The sequence below is a fragment of the Corylus avellana genome, chromosome ca1, assembly GCF_901000735.1.
Source record: "Corylus avellana chromosome ca1, CavTom2PMs-1.0".
Lineage (NCBI taxonomy): Eukaryota > Viridiplantae > Streptophyta > Magnoliopsida > Fagales > Betulaceae > Corylus > Corylus avellana.
The window spans coordinates 5,486,521-5,506,247 of record NC_081541.1 but is presented as its reverse complement, the minus strand read 5'-3'; the positions used below and the strand labels follow the sequence as shown (position 1 = coordinate 5,506,247).

At 36.8% G+C, this 19,727-nt stretch overlaps 3 protein-coding genes across 7 annotated transcripts; 2 read left to right on the top strand and 1 right to left on the bottom strand.

Moving 5' to 3' along the window:
- Positions 1–665: 665 nt before the first annotated feature.
- LOC132167166 (uncharacterized) lies at positions 666–5,538 on the top strand. Of its 4 annotated transcripts, none has more exons than XM_059578066.1 (4): positions 666–909; positions 2,844–2,962; positions 3,824–4,764; positions 4,935–5,538. In XM_059578066.1, exons 3-4 carry the CDS (start codon positions 3,853–3,855, stop codon positions 4,965–4,967), a joined length of 945 nt encoding a protein of 314 aa, XP_059434049.1. In that variant the 5' UTR covers positions 666–909; positions 2,844–2,962; positions 3,824–3,852; the 3' UTR covers positions 4,968–5,538. The 4 variants fall into 4 exon arrangements, with proteins under 4 accessions (XP_059434049.1, XP_059434052.1, XP_059434051.1 ...); XM_059578069.1 differs by having other exon boundaries at positions 4,920–5,538; XM_059578068.1 differs by having other exon boundaries at positions 4,917–5,538.
- Positions 4,993–5,346, top strand: LOC132169574 (uncharacterized). Its single transcript, XM_059580609.1, has one exon. The coding sequence runs from the start codon at positions 4,993–4,995 to the stop codon at positions 5,344–5,346; it is 354 nt and encodes a 117-aa protein (XP_059436592.1).
- Positions 5,539–6,846: 1,308 nt separating the features above from the next.
- Positions 6,847–19,328, bottom strand: LOC132179411 (oxysterol-binding protein-related protein 1C). Of its 2 annotated transcripts, none has more exons than XM_059592142.1 (10): positions 18,442–19,328; positions 17,719–18,075; positions 15,028–15,124; positions 13,716–14,164; positions 12,555–12,710; positions 11,421–11,588; positions 11,207–11,347; positions 9,076–9,306; positions 8,606–8,719; positions 6,847–7,327 (listed from the first exon to the last, which is right to left on the bottom strand). In XM_059592142.1, exons 1-10 carry the CDS (start codon positions 18,931–18,933, stop codon positions 7,160–7,162), a joined length of 2,373 nt encoding a protein of 790 aa, XP_059448125.1. In that variant the 5' UTR covers positions 18,934–19,328; the 3' UTR covers positions 6,847–7,159. The 2 variants fall into 2 exon arrangements, with proteins under 2 accessions (XP_059448125.1, XP_059448132.1); XM_059592149.1 differs by having other exon boundaries at positions 13,716–14,161.
- Between the last annotated feature and the right edge of the window lie 399 nt (positions 19,329–19,727).

Sequence of the window (19,727 nt, the reverse complement as noted above, 5' to 3'; positions counted from 1 at the left end):
AAAGCTCATCCCAGCCCAAACTCAAAGAGAGAGAGAGAGAGAGAGAGAGAGAGAGATCCTATGGCATTTAAAAAAAAAAAATTAATTGGAACATGAAAGAGCATATGACAAATACAAGGAAGAGGAGCTTAACGTGCATTAGCTAGAAGGAGGACATGATTTTTGAGTCCTCTCAAATGTGACGTGATTTTTAAAATTATTAATAAATTAAAATTTAATAATAATTGTTTTAGATTCAATTTATGAAAAAAAAAAAAAAAAATGTAAAGCAAAATGCTTAGCATTCTTTATTGTTAATTTATCAATTTCATAGAAGAAGCCGAAAATAGTGGTTGAATACCTGATCGTGACCTTATAAGATTTTCGTAAGTGGCCATATTTGTAAAGTTGGTGTAGTTGTTAAAAAGGAATTGAAAGATAAGGGGTCTTATCTCGTAGCAACCTAATGGACCCACTCTCACACTTTTAATTTCCCACTTGACACGTGTCAATCAGGCGTTTGTTGGTATATACAAAATGGGACCACCATGGTCCTTATTGGTCCATGCCAGATGCAGCCCATGACAAGTCGAATGCGGAAACGGCGCCGTATTCTAGCTCTCTCTCTCTCTCTCACGGTATTTAAGTGTTGGTGAAATATAAAACGCTATCCATGCAACTGCAAACCCACACGACAGAGAAGCAAATGATAACTGACAAACAAAAGGAGAGCCAAAGCCAAAGCCAAGGCCTTGTCTGACATGCCTCATCTTCTACCTTAGTCCTGGAATTGGATTCTCCAACCCTCCGAAACCGTGCTGTTTTACGTCAGATAGCTTCAAATTGATCCTATCGATGGTACCCAGTACTTGCCCATCTTCATCAAACTTTATCCAAACCAATCCAATCTCATTCAGTATCTCTCTTTTGGTTTGTTCTCTGTCTTTCTCTGTCTTCCATTTGTTTATTTCTTAGCTTTTGTGGGATTATTTTAGTTTCTCATGAGTTTTTTTTTTTTTTTCTTTTCTTGGGTTGCTTCTGAGTTTTGGTTATTTTGAGTCTGTTTCTAATTTGTACATAGCAACAGTAATTATAACATCGATTGGGTTCTTTCTTCGACACGAAGATCTGGATAACTTTATCCAATTGTTATGATCAGAAAAATTCATTTGCTTTCATTACAAGATCTATGAACTGTGCGTATTAGGTGGGTTATCATGTGATTTAGTAATTGCATTGGGGTTTCTCATGACAAGAGGGTTACCGTGAATTGAAGATTTGAAGTTTTCTTCCAGGGAAATATACTTCTTTTTCTTTATATCTGATTATTTGATGGCTCATTTTCTTCTCTGGCAAAAACTTGTTTAGTCCTATTTTGAACTCCTTCCCATGGAAGAGCTAAATGTTACTTTATCTAAAATGGCTCTTCAAATATTTAAAAAACCCTATACATTGAATTAGCTAAAAGAAAATGTAAAATAGATATTTGATTGGAAGAGCTAAAAAAAAAGCTAAATATAACAGCACTTTTCAATGAAACTATTTTATTTTTCATTGTTTCTCTCACCTATTTTCTCTTTTTCCCAAATCTTTTCCTACTTTTTATCTGCATGTTCTTTTTTTCTCAAAACTTTTCTCATTTTTCCTCACATGTTCTCTTTTTTCCAAAACTTTTATTGTTTTTAATAATATTTTAATAGAATAGATAGAAATATAGCTAATTGAATGTAGATACATTTAAAAATAGCTTAGTTAAACTAGATAAAAGTGAGTTTTGAGAAGCCATTTTACATAAAAATATGGCTCCTTCATTGGGAATGTTCTTAGAGCATTCCCAATAGAGGGGGCTATGTTTTTATGCAAAATAACTTCTCAAAACGCACTTTATCTAGTTTAGCTAATGAATTTTTAAAGGTCTCCTACATCCAATTAGCTATATTTTTATCTATATCATTTAAATATTATTAAACGTGTGAAAAGTTTTGGAAAAAAGAAAAAAACAAGTAAGAGAAACAATAAAAAATAAAATGGTTCCCTTGAAAAGTGCTGTTACATTTAGCTTCTTTTTTTTTTTTTAACTCTTCCAATCAAATATCTATTTTACATTTTCTTTTGGCTAATCCAATGTAGAGGGTTTTTTAAACATTTGAAGAACCATTTTAGATAAAAGTAACATTTGGCTCTTCTATTGGAAATACTCTTATATTGTATAGTTACTTCTAGTTCTCGAGCTAATTTTTTCAATGTATTCTCTCAACCCTCAGTTATTTCTTGATATCTAATTAACAGTATATTTTACAGTCGGCTTGTACTTCAGGGGAAATACTGGTTCTCTATGAATTTTCATGCATCTTTTGGTGTGTGTGTGTGTGAAGTACATGCATCTAAAGTCCTTCTAATTACTCCTTTTTTTTTTTTTTTGGCAATGCCCATTAGAGCTGGTTTTAATAATATGCTAGCTTGTGCTGTGCACTTGACCATGTTGTTAACCATTTTGGATCTTTAAGTTTTTTAATATATGTTTTTTCTATTTGCTTTGGATTAACTGCAAATGACATTAAGAAGCTTGTCTTCTGCTTATGCTGCTCTCCAGTTTGTTGGCAGATTCATTTGATGTTTTCTTTAATGATATCTCGTTTTGATTTCTATGCCCTTTTTAGTAACCGGAGACAGCATATCTGTCACTTGTATAGCAAAGAGAAACTTTTGTAAACAGGGTTTCCTGTATTAGAAGTTGGTTTGAATGTCACATAAGTGAAGTATGCACCTGGCTCTCCTTTATGTGGTAAAGGTTAAGGATGAGATTTTCTTATTCATTGTTTTTGCACAAGACTTATGACAAGGGTATGGTGGTGGGGTTGCAGATCCTTCACTAAAGAAGCATTTTGGCTGTAGTTAGAGTGACTGGTTCGTCCCTGGTTGGCCAGAAAAGCCAGCCTTACCAGGATGCCAAAAGATTGCCAGCTTCATAAGGCCGAGCATTGTAAGTCACTGGTTGGAAAAGCTTAACTCCTTTAAACTTATACCTAATCATTCTCATCAATCTCTTTATGCTTGATTTATGCTTTTGAGGTTTTCTTTTAACAGTTCAGAATTTGATTAGCACATATTCTGATGAAAGCATCATCTGTAATGAAGGATGCTATCTGGTAAATTTAAACTAGTAGTTTGTTTACCAATTTCTAGACCTTATACTCTACAGGAAGTAGAATGAATGGTTTTGTTCTTGAGCACTGGATCATTAGGGAATAGGAACAGAAAACTGGAGAACTCATGTCTTTGAAGGTGATTAAAAAATTTATGGATTTCATTCTAATTTCTCAATTTCACCCGTCACCATATAGACTTATCCACTCTGAGAGAGCCAGAAGTTGTAGAAAAGGTGGAATATTGGCACATCTTATTCTTAGTTACTCATCAAATATGTTTAAATGATAATAGACACACGGTCAAAAGCATTTAAAAAACAATTTGTTCTGGCGTGGTCTGACAATGATCCTAACTAATAAGCTAAAGACTTCTCCCATGTGCTAAAACCTTTTCTTATTTTTTCACCTAAGTTTAGAACCTCACCTTTCATACTTTCTTTTCCATTTTGATTGTTTTTTTCCTTTTATTTTTTAATTCTTCTGGCATTAGGGCTATTCGAGGAGTAGGATCATTTTTTGTCCTCTACAACTGAGAGCAAATATCCTAGTGCAAGTTTTGTCTAAATGTTCAGTGGACGAGTAACTTTCTACTTTTTTCTTATTAAGGAAGAAGCTCTTACATGTTTTGTACTTGTAGGGATTATATTCCTATTTGGATGGTCGCTATCAAATCTTAACAAATTATAGTTTTACAGAGTAAAATGTGTCAAAGAAAAGGAGAGTGATGGCGGCAGCAGAACTGAGAGCTGCATGGCAGAGAACAGCTAATCGGTGCTTTGTCCAAGAAGATGCCAAAAGAGCTCCCAAGTTAGCTTGCTCCCAGTCATCATCTTCAGCATTTAAACAGGTTGATGCTGAACCTACCAATGCAGTAGATGGGCCAGATCATCCTGCCTTGGGTTATATGCCTCTTAATAGGAATCCTTCGCTTTCAAATCTACCCCCTGACACACAATGGTGGCTCCAAGTGCATTCTAGCTATGGGTACCAAAGGGATTTAACATATGTTCAGGTAAATGAATTGGAGGCAATAGTGGAAATCTCAAGAGGAGCTGGCACTGAAAATTCAACAACTAAGTTTGATGAGGTCGAGTCGCTAAAATGGGACATTGTTCATGTTGATGATCACAAGAACTGTGAGTCTTTTCTTGATATGCAATGTGGTCTCTCTGTTTCTTGTATGAAAAACACTCCTGGAGTCGGAAAACAAGAGGTAAAGGCTCTGTATGGTAAGAAATCCGAGGAATATCTTGAACTACTGGACACGAGGGAGAAATATGAACTTATGCATATAGATCCTGTTGGTTTTCCAGTTTCCAAACAAGGCAATGAGGTTTGCGAAGGTCCAGAGTGGTTAGGGGCTGATAAGACAGAGCCGTGGTGGCGAACAACAGATAAAGACGAATTGGCCTCATTGGTCACGAAGAAGTCACATAACCATATTGAGAATTGTGATCTTCCCCCACCACAGAAATTGTATGTTAGGAGACACCCATATGAGCATATTGGGTGCTTTGACGATGATGATGCATTGGCATCATCTTTTGATCGGAAGGCCCAAACTCATGCGCAGGGTTGTCCTGTTTCTGGGGAAACACATGTAGACCAGGGGGTTTCTTGTGAAGAAGTCATTCAGGTATTGGTTCAGATTAACGTCAATTTACTCCGGCATGACATCATTTTGAGTTTGTTAGTCAAGCTTATAGAACTTGATATATTTTGCGCATGTTATGTACATTTTGTTATATTCGTTTGCTTAGATTTTTTGTGTGACTTGCAATTTAAAAGCAGTTTTAGTACAAACAGCAAGGATATGACAGGGATGCAGCAAGTCTCTGAAGGTGACACTGGCAAAGCTCAGCTGATGGAAGCACTCCACCATTGCCAAACGCGTGCAAGGGAAGCCGAAAAGACAGCAAAGCGGGTTTATGCTGAGAAGGAGCACATTCTTAAACTCTTCTTCAGACAAACTGCACAACTTTTTGCCTATAAGCAGTGCTTCCAACTTCTGCAGCTAAAAACCCTTCCATGGATGCCGTACAAAGGTAGGAAACAGCAGAAGAGCTGGCAGAAGGCTACAGGGGGGAAAAGAGTCAAGCGAGGGCGACCACAACATGATCTCACAAAATACGCTGTTGCTTTTGCATTGGGATTGGGTCTTGTTGGTGCTGGCTTACTCGTGGGATGGACTGCAGGGTGGATGTTACCTCCTTTCTAGTGTACAGAGCTAGCAAAACCCTGCTTCTTGTGAAGATTGATTTACAGGGGGGAAGTAGTCGCTATGATTTTGTATTTTATGCATGTATTCACTTTGATTCTTATTTTGTCTGATGTAGATTCGCTGTTATACCTTGTTTACAAATGTGTGATGAGATACATGTAAATAAGGGGAAATGTTCTGCAACACAAATTTAGTTTGTATATTTTCTCTAGTCATAGTTTCGCACCATAAATTTTCCTTCAGACAAGCATCATACCACCCATGTACACCGGGGGTGGTGCAGCCACCTCCAAGTAATCTGTATATTCTCTTTAGTCATAGCTTCGCATTCACAGATTTTCTTTCAGACAAGCATCACACAACCATTGTACACTGGGGGTGCCGCAACCACCTCCGGTATTTTGCACGGGTGGCAGCCCACCAATATTATGTTTTGATTTTTTTTTTTTTCTTAAAAAATAGGTTGGAAAAATAATCATGGGTTTTTTGAAAAATCTATTATGTTCCTCAAGGAATATCTTAGTCATTCCCATGATGATAGCTTTTCTAGGTATAGTATCCAACCAAACAAAGGAATGGTTGTTCTATGGAATAGTCATTCTATTTCAAGAGTCTATTCTGCATACCAAACATGTCATGAGGTTGTCTCCCAAAATATTGGAACAAAACAACTACTTACAATTTTAATCCGTTATCCATCAATAGGACCAGCATCAAGATCAGAATTGTTCCAAATAAGAGACAAAACTAAAGAATTAATCAAATGATGGACAATAACGTTCTCATAGCCTTTTAAATTCAACCATATGAACTTATCATAAAGCCAAATCCAAAAAGCTCACACCTAATCTGTAATACCCCGGTTTCCTATTGGGAAGATAAGAAGAAGCCTACATAGAGTGGGTAGTTTATATAGATAGTCATGGGTGTTAAGTCCCACATTGCCTAATTACTAGATGGAACAGGGCTTTATAATGAATTATAAAAAAGCTCATCTCACCTATAAGAAGCACTATATTTTATAAGATACCTGAACATACTTGGTGTCCGCACTCTCTAACATGGAAATGCTTTAATTTAGAACCGAACAAGCTGTACGATTGTCATGGGCCGGGTCATTTATTTGACCCATACCCGCCGGTTATCATGCTACATTGTTTTAGCACCATCTTGCAATTCCGGTTGTTTTGAAGCTGTTGTTTGAATTCCCCATTTCCCCCTCCCCCTCCCTATACTTGAGAGGGAGGGGGGGAAACGAAGCTGTATGATTGGCATTGCATATTAAAAACCTTAAAAGTTATCCGCTCAGAACTCAGTTTTCAGTTCTCCAGACAGAGGGCTTCAGCAAATATCTTTTCCAATCGTGAACTGGATTAAATGTGAGCAATTCATCCCCAAATCCCACTTCTCTTCAATATTTAAAGGGGAAAAAAAAACACCAAGCACAATTTCTGACCATCAGAATGAAAATCTTTAAGAAACTGCAAGAATGCCATCCAAACATTGGAAATATTGCCTATGAATTGTATCAACAATTCTATGAACTCTCATTCTGGGTTGTTGTTTGCTAAATCAACCCAACTGTAGCAACATTCCTATTACACCAGGATCATGCCCATATCTTGAATACACAATTTAAAGACAGATTGGGAAGAAAACAAAAATCTATTATTACCTTGAACTACCTTTTGTCTAATTTACATGCACGTCATGGGACACCTAAACTGCTCAGATAGCAATCATTTGCCACCCAGCACCCATTGGAGAAAAATGAGAAAGAATCGACAAACCAAGAGAACAACAATTGAACTTACTCAGATAGCGGATCTGATGGGATTTGGCCAAAGATATCAGGACATAAATCCCATTTTCCCCGTTCTCTGGCTTCCCAATACCCGCCAATGTAGCGGTATGAATCACTTCCTTTATCTTTCGCAAACCACTGTGGTTTCCAACCCTGCTCTTGCATCTTTCGGGCCTGAATACCAATTGAAACAATATCCCATCAATAACCATCAAAGCCAACTTACTTATTTTGGAAGCATTTAAAATAATGAACATAACATCCAAACCTGAAAACCTAGCAACCTAATTTAACAGACTTAATAGTTGCCTTAGTGGCTGGGCAACGGAAATTTTGTTACATGTCATCTGTGACACGGTCAGCATTGCATTTTCCATACATTTAGAGCAAAATCTTGTGTATAACCGAAACATTAAAAAAAACAATGTAAGATTACAAAGCTAAAGTAGTCAAAGAAATGTCGCACTACTTATCAGATACCATGCTTAAAGGAATTAAAATCCAAAAGAACTAACTAAATTCAATTGAACTGTTGTAACAACCACTTGAAACAAGCAATGAACCATATATATGATTCACTCGAGAAAGATTTAGAACAAGCTCAAGTAAATGCAACTATACATTCCTGTCAAGGGGCAACCAATTAGGTCTCCTTCCACCAAAAAAACAAAAAGTAAAGGGGAAAGAGAGGGAGAGAGAGTCCACTTCTGGGAATTTTTGTAGCATAACTTATTCATCCACAATGCCAGTTAGGATTTTATTTGAATGCCAGATTCAAGAAGAAAAATATTGTCAAAGACACTCTGCAGTTTAACCAACCGCCCTTCAGACTTTTGACAGGTGGTTAAGTGTAATGAAAATTGAAACTCCCATACGAATTGTCCATCTACAATACTAGATATGATTTTCCTTGGATGCTGGATTACAAGATGAACAACTTTGTGAAAGTAATTTATCCAACCTCACACCTTGAAACACCCGACTAGTGGGTCATTTGCCAGAAATAGCAAATTCCAAATGAAAATTCAATCTTCATGGTTAAACATTTATACTAGATCCTATCTATCAACAGGGGATCTTATCAAGTTCCGTATACTCTTGCACTTAGCAAGTAATGAGAGAGGACAACTGTCTTCACTACTGCAGGCAGTGGACATCTTTCCCAGATCACCGTAGACAACTTTCTATTGACAGGATATCTAGAAGCATGGCAAACTCGAGCCAGACTCAGAAAGATATCATGTAAGGAAATGGTTTTCTTAATGATTTACCTACAGATTGGGTGTCTAAATTCACCATGATGCACAGCCTTTTGGCTCAATTTAACCAATTTAAAGAGAATGTTAATGGGTGGCCAATGGAAGTCCTGTGTTACCCACATACATAATTACCCAAGTGCTAATATCTATTCATGGAGTTGACAACGCAATAAAAATGCAACATAAAGTTTACCTGCCGTTGTCGCTGCTCTAAACGCAACTTTTCTGAATTTGCCATTTCATACTCTCCATTTTCCAAATATCTTTGGTCCGGTCTTAGCCTTGAATCCGTAGGTGGCAACTTTTCCTGAATATACATGTATTGTATATATGTAAGATAGAAATAAATATGCCAATGAAAAAGAAAGTGGGAGGGCTTCTGAGCAGTAGACCAAAGAAAAATTGCACCACTTCCATTTCATGGGTTTTAACAATTGCAAAATTTTATCATTACCATTTCATATGTGTTTTAGGATTCCAGGAATCACTATTAGTTTTAAGTTATTATTAACCATTCCACAAATCTCTTCCACATGTATCCACAAAAATGCAATGGAAACTATATCAAATAACTTTCCTTCAGTGCAGTGTTTTTATACCACCAAATTAAACAAGTAAGATTGGCATCAAATTGGAAACTTCAGTGAACTCTTCGAAAAGTACCTTCAATCCAGGGGTGAGCTCATTCAAAGTGATGGCAAAGCGTGTTAAGTTATATCTGGTCATAAATTTGGGAGGATTGCTTCGCTTCCAGAGCAGACGGGCATCTGACAAAGACTCGTATCCTTTTCCCTTCCCAGAAGAGTCTCCATTTACAAAATACATGCTTTCATCCCATTTTCCATAAAGTGTTGCCATTGTTTTTCCATTCCTGTCTTGAACTATACCCTGTACCTGAAAGAACAATCATGTTTGTATCAGTCAAGAATGCTCTTGACAACAATTCTAGTAGGTACAAACACTGCAACAATAGCAGGAACTTGAAATTATATCATCCAATAACACACTAAAGTCACCAATTCAATGATGCTATCATCTATAACTTGAATAAAAAAATCTGTTGAATAAGAGTATTGAAATCCAGTTGATCAGCCAAAGTGGTCAACTATGTGCTCAGAAAGAACATGAACAATAACCACAAAATGCGAGGTTACTTCGCAGCAGAGATAAAAATTACATCTTTAGTGAAAATTTCTTTGTTATACTATAAATATAAAACATCAACATAACAAAGTGATATTCTATGTATCCTCAAACAACAAACCCTGGCTAAATACTCCCTTTTTCCACCAAAACATTTTACAACAGCAAGCAACATAAACCAGAAAGATAAGAAAAGGAGTTCCGCACCTACTACCTAGAAGGAGGCAACAAATTAGCAATATCTAGTATTTAGGGAACCAAGCCTTTGGCCATTGCAAATGCAAGCTACTTTTTCTTAAGAAACTTCTACTGAGGCTATCATAACTACAAAGATTACAACATGGAATAACATGCACTAGATTGCGACTAACTAATCGCATCACAATCTTGACAATTTAAGAGTATATATCAGTAAATATTATAATTTGATTTGAGATGATTAGATACCTATTAGGATTTTACTAGGAAAGTATTTCAAGATACTTTAGCTTACCTCTTAGCTTATTTATGTCTTCTTTTAATACATATTATTGGATGGGTCAACACAATCAACATAACCTAATCTTACTTTTTACTGTATAGTCCTAGGTTCTATGGGACAATTCATGCAGTCACTCAGCAGAATCTGGAATTCAAAAGTCCTTCCTCTTAAGTTACCGTTAATTTCGAAAAGATGCAGGAAAATATATCAAGGATGTAATGAAATTCACAAAAAAAAATCCAGAAAATCTCAGTCCACATTATAAAGTTCTCCTGTGTTCTACGACAGGGTGGATGATAATGATTACATCAATCCAAGCTTGTATTATTATGATAACTTATAACCCAGTTCCAAATACATTGAGATGGAATTTTCTTTCATTTAAGAATGAGCCAAAAATAAACCAGACTTTTTCTACTTGCAAGATAACTTAGCTTTCAGCTATGGTGCTCATAACAAGGGAAATTGAAAAATTCTGGGGCATATATTCTGCAGATATGGGCATCTGATGTAATTCGACCAAATTGGAAGGGATTCATGAAAGGTGCGATTTATCCACAAATTGGACTCATTCACAATCACTTTGGAACTCCGACAGCAGAGGTTATTTTTGTGTGTGTGTGTGCGTGTATATATATATAGAGGCACACATATATATAATGCACTCACAGATATATATATATATATATATACACACATGCACACATAAATATATATATATGTATACATGTGTTATACAATTTTTTCTTTTTTTTAAAAAAGAAAAAAAAAAAAAAAAAAAGCCTTTCTATTTTTCTATTCACTTATTTCTCCTCTTTTTCATTCATTTAAATTTATTTCCTTCTTAAATCCGTACACTCGTATTAAAGTCTAAAATGTTCAAATATGCTCCATGAGTACTGCTCTTTATGACACTGATATCAGTAACAGAACCAAGATGATGCAATATATGTTAGGTACAGATAACCAAATTGCAGATACAGCTTCCTCCTCTCTGCCTATCTTAACAGCATAGATATTAGAAGATACAGTTCTCTCCAATTTTCAGTAGCCAGAATGTAGAGAAATATATTTTGCAACAGTGGAAAAGCCAAATCGAATACCATCACTCTCTTTTATATAACAGAGTTAAATGTTTACATCATCTATCAAAAGAGACTACAAGATCACCTGGTGAGGATTTCGGTCAATGATAGACTGTTCCTTGAATTTCAGCTTACATGAATACTCGTGATTTCCCCGTATACGCATTGTACCATAGTGATCGCAGTACAGCTTTCCCAATATGAGATTGTATATTGATGTTGTGACCTGAGAGGAGAAAGCCCATTTCAAACTGGAACCAAGAATAGAATGAATATCACTTGAACCATTGGAGAAATACCTTACTCCACTGAAAAACTTCCCCATCATCAAATTCCAGAGTCAAAATACCAACGGGATCAACCTGAATAGATCGACCCCAAAATTTGCTCTTTAAATTGCTATCTCCCCAGAATTTCCACCCTGTGCCCTCACAGTGACATGCAACAATCATAGGATGATGACTGACCTGACACCAAAAGTGAGAGGAACTTAGCAAGAAACTTCAAAGCAACCCCCCGCCAAAAAAAAAAAAAATTAGAAAAAAATTGTACAGATTTGAAAGGTTTGACCATATAAAGATCATCTCGTATGGAACATGCAACAGTTTGTGAAATGCAGCTATTCATATATCGAAGCCATTCTTCTCAAGTTATAATGTGATAATGGTAACGCCAATTTCTCCAAAAAGGGAGCCGTTACCGTAAATTTCAAATTTAAGACATTTGCCCCACTAGTATTCTGCTTTTGACATAATTGTCCTGAGTTCTTTCTTTTACTTTTTTTCCCCTTTTTTCTCAAAGGTATCATCAATCTTTGTGGTACATCCTCTTTTCTATATCATATACAGAAAGAATTCATATTAGGGTAAGCTTGTTCAACAACTTTAAATTAAATGTCACCATATGTCAAATCAGAATTATTGTCAGACAACCTCCCTCCCCCCTCCTCCAAAAAAAAAAACAGGAAGACCAGTATAATTTATCAGAAAATGTCTATCCCCAAATATGCTGCGTGCAGCCACTTGTGTCTTTCTTTCTTCTTCTTTTTTTTTTTTTTGATTGGTAAGTTACAAATAGAAGGGTAAAGTTATATTTTGCTATATTTTATATTAACCCAGTGAAAAATCTCTATGATCATGTTAGGTCACACCACAATTTAGACAAAATAATGTGTATCGTAATGTTCATATTCATAGTCTCAATTTTCCAAGCATTTGAAAAAAAAAAAAAAAAACTCTTAAGATTTTAAATATGTTAATCATATTGTTGCCAAACTGGGTTGAACAACAGGCAGGAATCACCAAATCAAACCAGTCCACTTTATTGGATTGTCTTTACTATCTTAAGGTAATGAAAACAAACATTATGGTAAAAAAAATAATTTGTATAAAATAAAAGGAGAGAACATAATTGATAATGTATTTTAATAAAACCTTCTCTGAGAAAAAGCGGAGGCCTTTATCTGGATAATCAGCCTCGTAGGTTTCTCCTAATAATGGATTAAATGGTTTGCATATTCTTCCTTCAGTTGAAGAATATCCAGAAACAGCAAAAGCAGCCACATTAAGAATCCTCATGAGGCTATTGCCCTGCAAAATATCAAAGAGAAAACTGAAAGTTAAAGAAACAGAATTACTGAACAAATTACATAATACATCAAAAGAAACTTATAATGGGAGTAGACTCGCTAATAGAAATGATAAAAAGGCTTTCCCATAAATAACTCTCAACTAAACAATTTAACAAAAAAAGGGCAGTGTACCAAAGTGGGAAGCATAAAAAATAAATAAATTAAAGAAAAAAAATTAAACATAAACTTCTTCCTAAATCTCTAAAAATCATATGCAAACAAAGAAAAACCATTCACAAATTTATCACATCTTCATAAGCATCTTTAACATACAGCAAGACATCCCAATGGCTAAAACCACGGTATTAATGATCTTTTCCGGACACTACTAGAGAAGCATCTAGTGTTAGATGCCTCACATAAAATTTGACCATGCAAAAATGTTTCTTCTGCAGACATCAGTCAAATCGTCATGACCGCCAAGGCTATAAATTCCATAATTAAACAGTTTTAGAAACACATACTGACCCACTCCAAAGATTGAGAGAGAGATGCTCGTTTCAAACCAATGTTACCATAAACTAAATAGATGGACGTTCCATGTATAAAAACCTCATATCCATATGAGTTATTAGAAGCCTTCTCTCTATCTTTCTTTTATTCTTTTCTTCTAATTACTTAATTATTCTTTAGCTGCAGCCTGCTGGAAACACAGTACACATCATCAAATACAGAAGTATTCCTTGCATTTCCATGATTTTAATAAATTTGAAGAGCCAAATAATTACAACAAACAGCTCACTTAAAACTAAGATCCCCAGAAATACCACCAAGGATGAATAGGATGTAGGACAAGTAAAACTATGTGAAAACTAAAACCATGATTTACAAGGATACCTTCAAAAGCAAAAGAGCTGTCTAGTAATCCAAAAATGACATTAGAAATATGAAAGCATGTATTGCAAACATTGCTAGCCTTTTGGAAACCAAACGAATACCATAAAGTCCTGACTCACATACGTACCCTTTTTCCCCACTCATATGCTCTATCAAGGAGATATGTGTACTCCAAATCTTCGAAACATTTTTGCAGGGAAGAGAGAGGCTCATTAAAGTAAACAGGGAGACATATTTTCGTGAGATCTTTTCCGATGTTATCTTTAATCATTGACCAAAGGCTAACACCTTTCTCTTTCTCAACAGGGTCAGGCAATTTCTTTCGCCGCTTAACATGTGGATAGTTTTTTCCAGCAGATTTAATTGAAGGATCAATATCATCTTCAGAGTCAACTGCATAAAGACCTTCATCATCTGAAGAGAAGGATGATGCCCGAAAATCAGAACTATTACTTTTGAAAGAGCTGGATGACAGAAAGTCGCGAGTGTCAAAAAAGGTATTTTCTTCTTCATCTGTTTCTTCCTCGGCAGCATCAACTCTTTCATTATCATCTTCAGATTCACTACCACTTCCTTCTGGGGAAAAAAATTCAACGATTAAATTACTGTAACAAAACACAGAAGAGAGAAAACAAGAAAAATATCACAAAATCAACAGTAATGAAGAACAGACTGAGGGCATAAATAAGAATGTAATTAAGAGGACAAACAGACTGTGTCAGCAGTAACATACATAAATTAATACAGGTCACAGACAATCACAACTGCAGAAACTTTGACAGTATACGTATCACAACACACCCCCCCCCCCCAAGGCCAGAAAGAGTACATTTATAGTCCTGATCAAGCTTAGCTACCTATAAATGCCAATCCACTCCAATCTCAAGGGAAGGGGCACCCTCATATCTTGTTCAAAATCAAGGCAGCTATTGGAATGATTCCTCTAAAACCGGGAAAAAAAAGGAACAATTCTAGTGCAGAAACATGATGTGTAATGTTTTAGGCATTCAAGTTAATTTCCTAACACGACATTGGCAAGTAACCATTTGGTTATGATTTGTTCATGGAACCACATCAGATGCCGCAAAGTTCAATATCAAATCTTGTTCCCTTTAGCAGACTCAAAAAACCCAAAGTAAGCAATCATGGACTCTCCAAAAAAAGGTAGGTCTTGATAAAGATGCTTGGCTCATATTAGTTAAGAATCAAAAAGGCAGGGACATCGTGTCCTCTGACTCTCAATGACAAATCCACTATAAGATTTTGACACATCACATTATCTTTTAAAATAATCCAAAAATGCCCTGGACTAAGACAAAACTCTTTTTAAGTGTCAATTTCAAACATCAACCAAAAGGCAACACCATGTAATTGTACAATTACCAGACGGTCCAGGTCATGTTGGTCTTTAAAACTAATAAACAGGCACAACAACTTACCACTGAATTTGTCTTTTGATCTAGAAGAAGCCCCTTGATCATTGAACTGTCTTTGGCTCTCATCAACCACTGTGTTCTCCAGATCAACCTTTTCTGTCTACATCATACAGTACAATAGCAGTTTCTTAGCAGGATAAAAATTACAAATTTGAACGTTGAACCGGAAGGTAAAATCTCATTTTAACAAGGACAATCAGATCCAATAAGCCCTTCAGATGGACACAGGATATGCTTCTTAAAATAACAAGTCAAGAACTCTTGCCCAATTCAGAGTATTTCATACTAATTTAATATTATTCTCCTACAATCTACGAAATAATTTATAGATAGACAAAAATCTTTCCAACTTTTAGTGTTAAAGTAACTGTCAACCCACCACTAACCAAAACTTCAATGCAAGTCGCTACAACAGCAAAATATACTGATTTTCATAAAACACAAAGCAAGTACAAAAAAAAAAAATGTAAAATGCTGAGATGCATGAGCCTGACAGTTGTCTGAAATCTAAGTGCTCAAATCCTGATATAATCATGATGCGATTGTCCCCCTCTACCCAGGTATGAATGCCACATTTGGTTGCCCCCCTCTGCCCTTCTAGCTAAAAAATAGAAAGTATAAAATCACCTAGTTCCACCCTTGACTTGAAGCATATACCACAAATGCGAGAATATCATCTACCTCTAATTGACCAAATTACATTTCATTAAGTATTGCTCACTACATTGGAAAAAACAAGACTTGAAATCAAGCAAAGTTTCCCGTGGATATGATGGAATATAGGCTCTCCAGGCAGAAGGAGTTTTCATTACATGAAATAAACATAACTAAGATGTATGCCTAAGGAACTGCTTCTGTACTTGGGAGACTGTCAAGTATCAGACTCATAAAATATTGAAGAGCTCTCTAATCATACCCTGAGTCTTAAAAGCTCCATCAAGTGTCCATCACTACAATACATACTTAAAGCATCTAAAAGTAACATGTTGCATTACAGTTTTCGGTTTTCATACTTTCCCCTGAATGCAATAAAGTAAGCAATCCTCTTTTAAATTAATTAATGTCTATAAAATCAGAACAATTAGCAGGATAGGAATTGAGAAGTGATAATGCTTGATGCACCAGCTGATTACTATTACAAGATAAGCATAAAGACTTTTGGTGATAACCATGAGTGTTCAAATAATTCCCTAACAGCAAAAAGAGAATAACTGGAAGACCTAGTTTAATGGGAGAGACCACTTGACTGACAAACACTAAAAATTGGAAAAACAAGTAGTGGTATTACTGGATGCACAAGCTGATTGCAATAGCAAGGCAAGTATTCACATGAATTTGTGAAAACCCTCTAATTTTAAATAATTCCATAACAGTAACAAGACAACTATCAGCAAACCAAGCTTAATGTGAGGAGTAAGTGACTGACAAACACTGCACCAAATTACATAAGGCACCATGTCCCACTTGTCTCATGTGGTGAATACAGATCGCTTATGTCTAGACAATATCTGTTTCGCGATTACTGAGAATGCACGCATGCAACATTGCTACCCAAGTATATACTAATCTAAAAAAATCCTCAAGCCAATGAACTTGCCTATTCTGGGACTTGTATGTTATGAGAGTGACTCACAAAACTTATTCTTTGCAAAGAGCAAAACTCAAAGCACCCGAACATAAATCAAGCATCTTAATTCTCACTCTCAATACCCACTACAACAACCAGTACACAGTCATCAACGTTTACAAGCAGCAGCACAACAACCATTTAACCACATTCGTTGCTACCAGAGAGATCACAGTGCTAGCAACTTCTAGTAATTTCCCTCAAAACCCTGAGACACAAGAAGACTGCTATACTGTTGACAGTTTCCATCCAAATGCTTCAATGTACTGACTGGAGGTATAAATGAGAACATGCTACATAAAGACATCCTTATGGAAGAAGTGCCTACTAGTTGTATATTGTTTCCTAATTCGAAAGGACATTTCAACAATAAAAATCTGTTAAGAACATAAACTAATATTTGAATCTTTTTTATGGAAGCCAAGGAGAGAATGGAGAACATCGTGAACTCTACATTCTGGGTATAAATGAGGAAGGACTCTGCCACTATCTGCTTTAACAGCAATTCAGAAACCTAGAATACAAGAGAACCAACCCGTTTACAAGAAAATGCTCAAGGATAAACTGACAATCTACAGGAAACTCACTGGCTATATCATTTCTCACGTGAACCTCAAAAAGAAATCTACTGGGTATACAACTGTAAACAAAGGAAGTAAACAGGAGAGACTTGAACTCGATAACGTCTACAATCATATAATGGCCTTACCATTAATCAATGAAATAAAACGTAGTCCAAATGTTTCCCAACATCAAATTGATACTCACATCAAATTAGAAAGTTCAAGAATCATTAATAAATATTATAATTTATTCAAAATGGATACACAGTTGTTCAAAAAACCTGACTCCATCTGATACTCGATACAAAAGAATCACACTAAAAATAGAGATAAATTACAACTCTGCCAATCGTTACAAAAGCAGAGCATGACAAACCCCCAGCCTCTTAGCAACTTATTTGAGAGGCTATGAGGCACAGAATTCTATGCAGTAGTAGAAGCAGAAACCGAAGAAGAATTCTGAATTCGATTGGCATGGAGTTTTTTATATTTCATTATATGTACCTCTAAGTGACGCAGGCTGTCGATGAGGCGCCGCTGCTTCAGCTTTAGAGCCACGAGTTGGTTCTGCAGCGTCGCAAACTCACTCCTCATGATCTGCTCGCTTTCCTGGATGGCTACCTCCCTGACACGCTCATCCAACAGCCGCTGCCTCAGCTTCTCAGTTGACACAGTGACATTGTCTAAGGGAGCCATTAGCTCGCTATTGGACATCCGCGGGAACATGTCCTTCACAGCTTGCAATGCTTCCATCCACGTCATTCGATCATCGCGGGTCTCGGCCCTTAGGTGCAGCCTCTTTGTGCCGGTGAAAATCGAGAATCTTTTGTCATCTGATCTGCTTTCACGAATTGTGGAAACCTACAATACGAATCAAATTTAATTTATCAAAAAAATTAAAATTAAAAACTTTATTCCTACTTATTAGACTGTAAAAGACGCTAAACAAATTGAACTTCAATTGAAAAATATGTAACTTAAATAGCAAGTAAAAAAATGAAAAACTTTAATCTAAAAGTATCGACCACAAAATGGATATGCATATTGAAACTGAATCAGATTACGACCAAAAAATGCTTCTAATATATACATATCTGGCCAATCGAAATGAGAAATGAACACCAAAATTTAAACAAAGAGCAAGCAAATTACTCTTTGTGGTTTACTTATCCACCGAAAAAAAAAAAAAAAGGATTACTGTTGGGTTGGTTGATTGAGATTTAAGACCTTGAGATGAACTTCACCAAAGGGTTTGCGTTGAAGGAGTTGTTGTTGTGGCGAGAGTGAGGTCCCATTCTTTTGCCTGGACATCCTCTTGTTCGATTCTTCGCCGATGACCTTCGATCCCATCTCGGTCTCCCGGTTCACCATGATCTTATCAGGCCCATGAATCTTGTAGTACGACAAAACGCCGTCCTGCAATACGAACCACCGCGGCCTCCACCCCTTCCCGTAATTCACCCACTTGTACAGTATCCCCGAGATCCCGTTCCCCACTATGTCAGTGATCCTCACATCCACCGGCTGCTCCCGCACCGACTGAGCCGCCGCCGGCTGGCTCAAACGCCCGTGCTCGCCGTTGTTGTTGCTGTGCACGTGGTTATTAGCAGTCCGGGCTATTGGATCGGATCTGGCTGGCGTGGAGGTCGGTACCTGCGCCATGTGGTGGAGCACCGGGGAGTGGTCGGACACGGTGGAGACGCAGCAGAATGGATGCATATGGAATTAATATGAAAGCCCGGTCAGATCGTGGAATCGGAGAGCCGCGATTCCGGTGCTAGAGATGGATTTCATAGTCGTAAAGATGAGTATAACACGGAAACTGAAAGAATGGGGTAAAGGATAAACTCTAAGAAAAAACCGTTAATATTCAAAGCGGTAATTGAAGGTTATGGATTTGGTTATAGAGAGAGAAATTTTTGAAAAAATTTAAGCGGTGGAGTTGCCGGAGAGGGAAGGAATCCGGTGATATGAGGTGGCAGAGAGCGGTCAATGAACAAAAGTTGATTTCGAGGGAACTGCCAGTAGAATACGTCAGGTTTTAAATATGAGGCGGTTGGTTGGAGTTTATGATTGGGTGGGTTTGTGACTCTGTGTCCCTGTCCTGCGTCTGCGTGAACTTTGTCATTGTTGGCTTCTCAACTTTTTCTTGAAGGGCGCGGGTTGGGTGCGGAGAGAGTGCAGGAGAATGCGCCTGAGGTTGACACGTAGACGAGTTAGGATCAGGAAACGTGGCGGCGTGAATGAGTGATGGGGGTGCGAGCGAGGAATCGAATAATGGGTTCCACGTTTGGGAGTGAGTGAATGAGTGGATCGAATGACTCGGTCCGAGAACCAAAAAGAACAACAATTCCTCAAAGTAATGCCGTAATGGCCCAGCACTCGAACTCAATTTGTTCCTTTCTTATTAGAAAAGACATTTCCTTCGCCTCGATCAAGTCGTGTCCTAAATGCGCGCTCCTTTTATACCAGCTACGAAATATTCCATGTTAAGTTGATATAAATTGGATAGC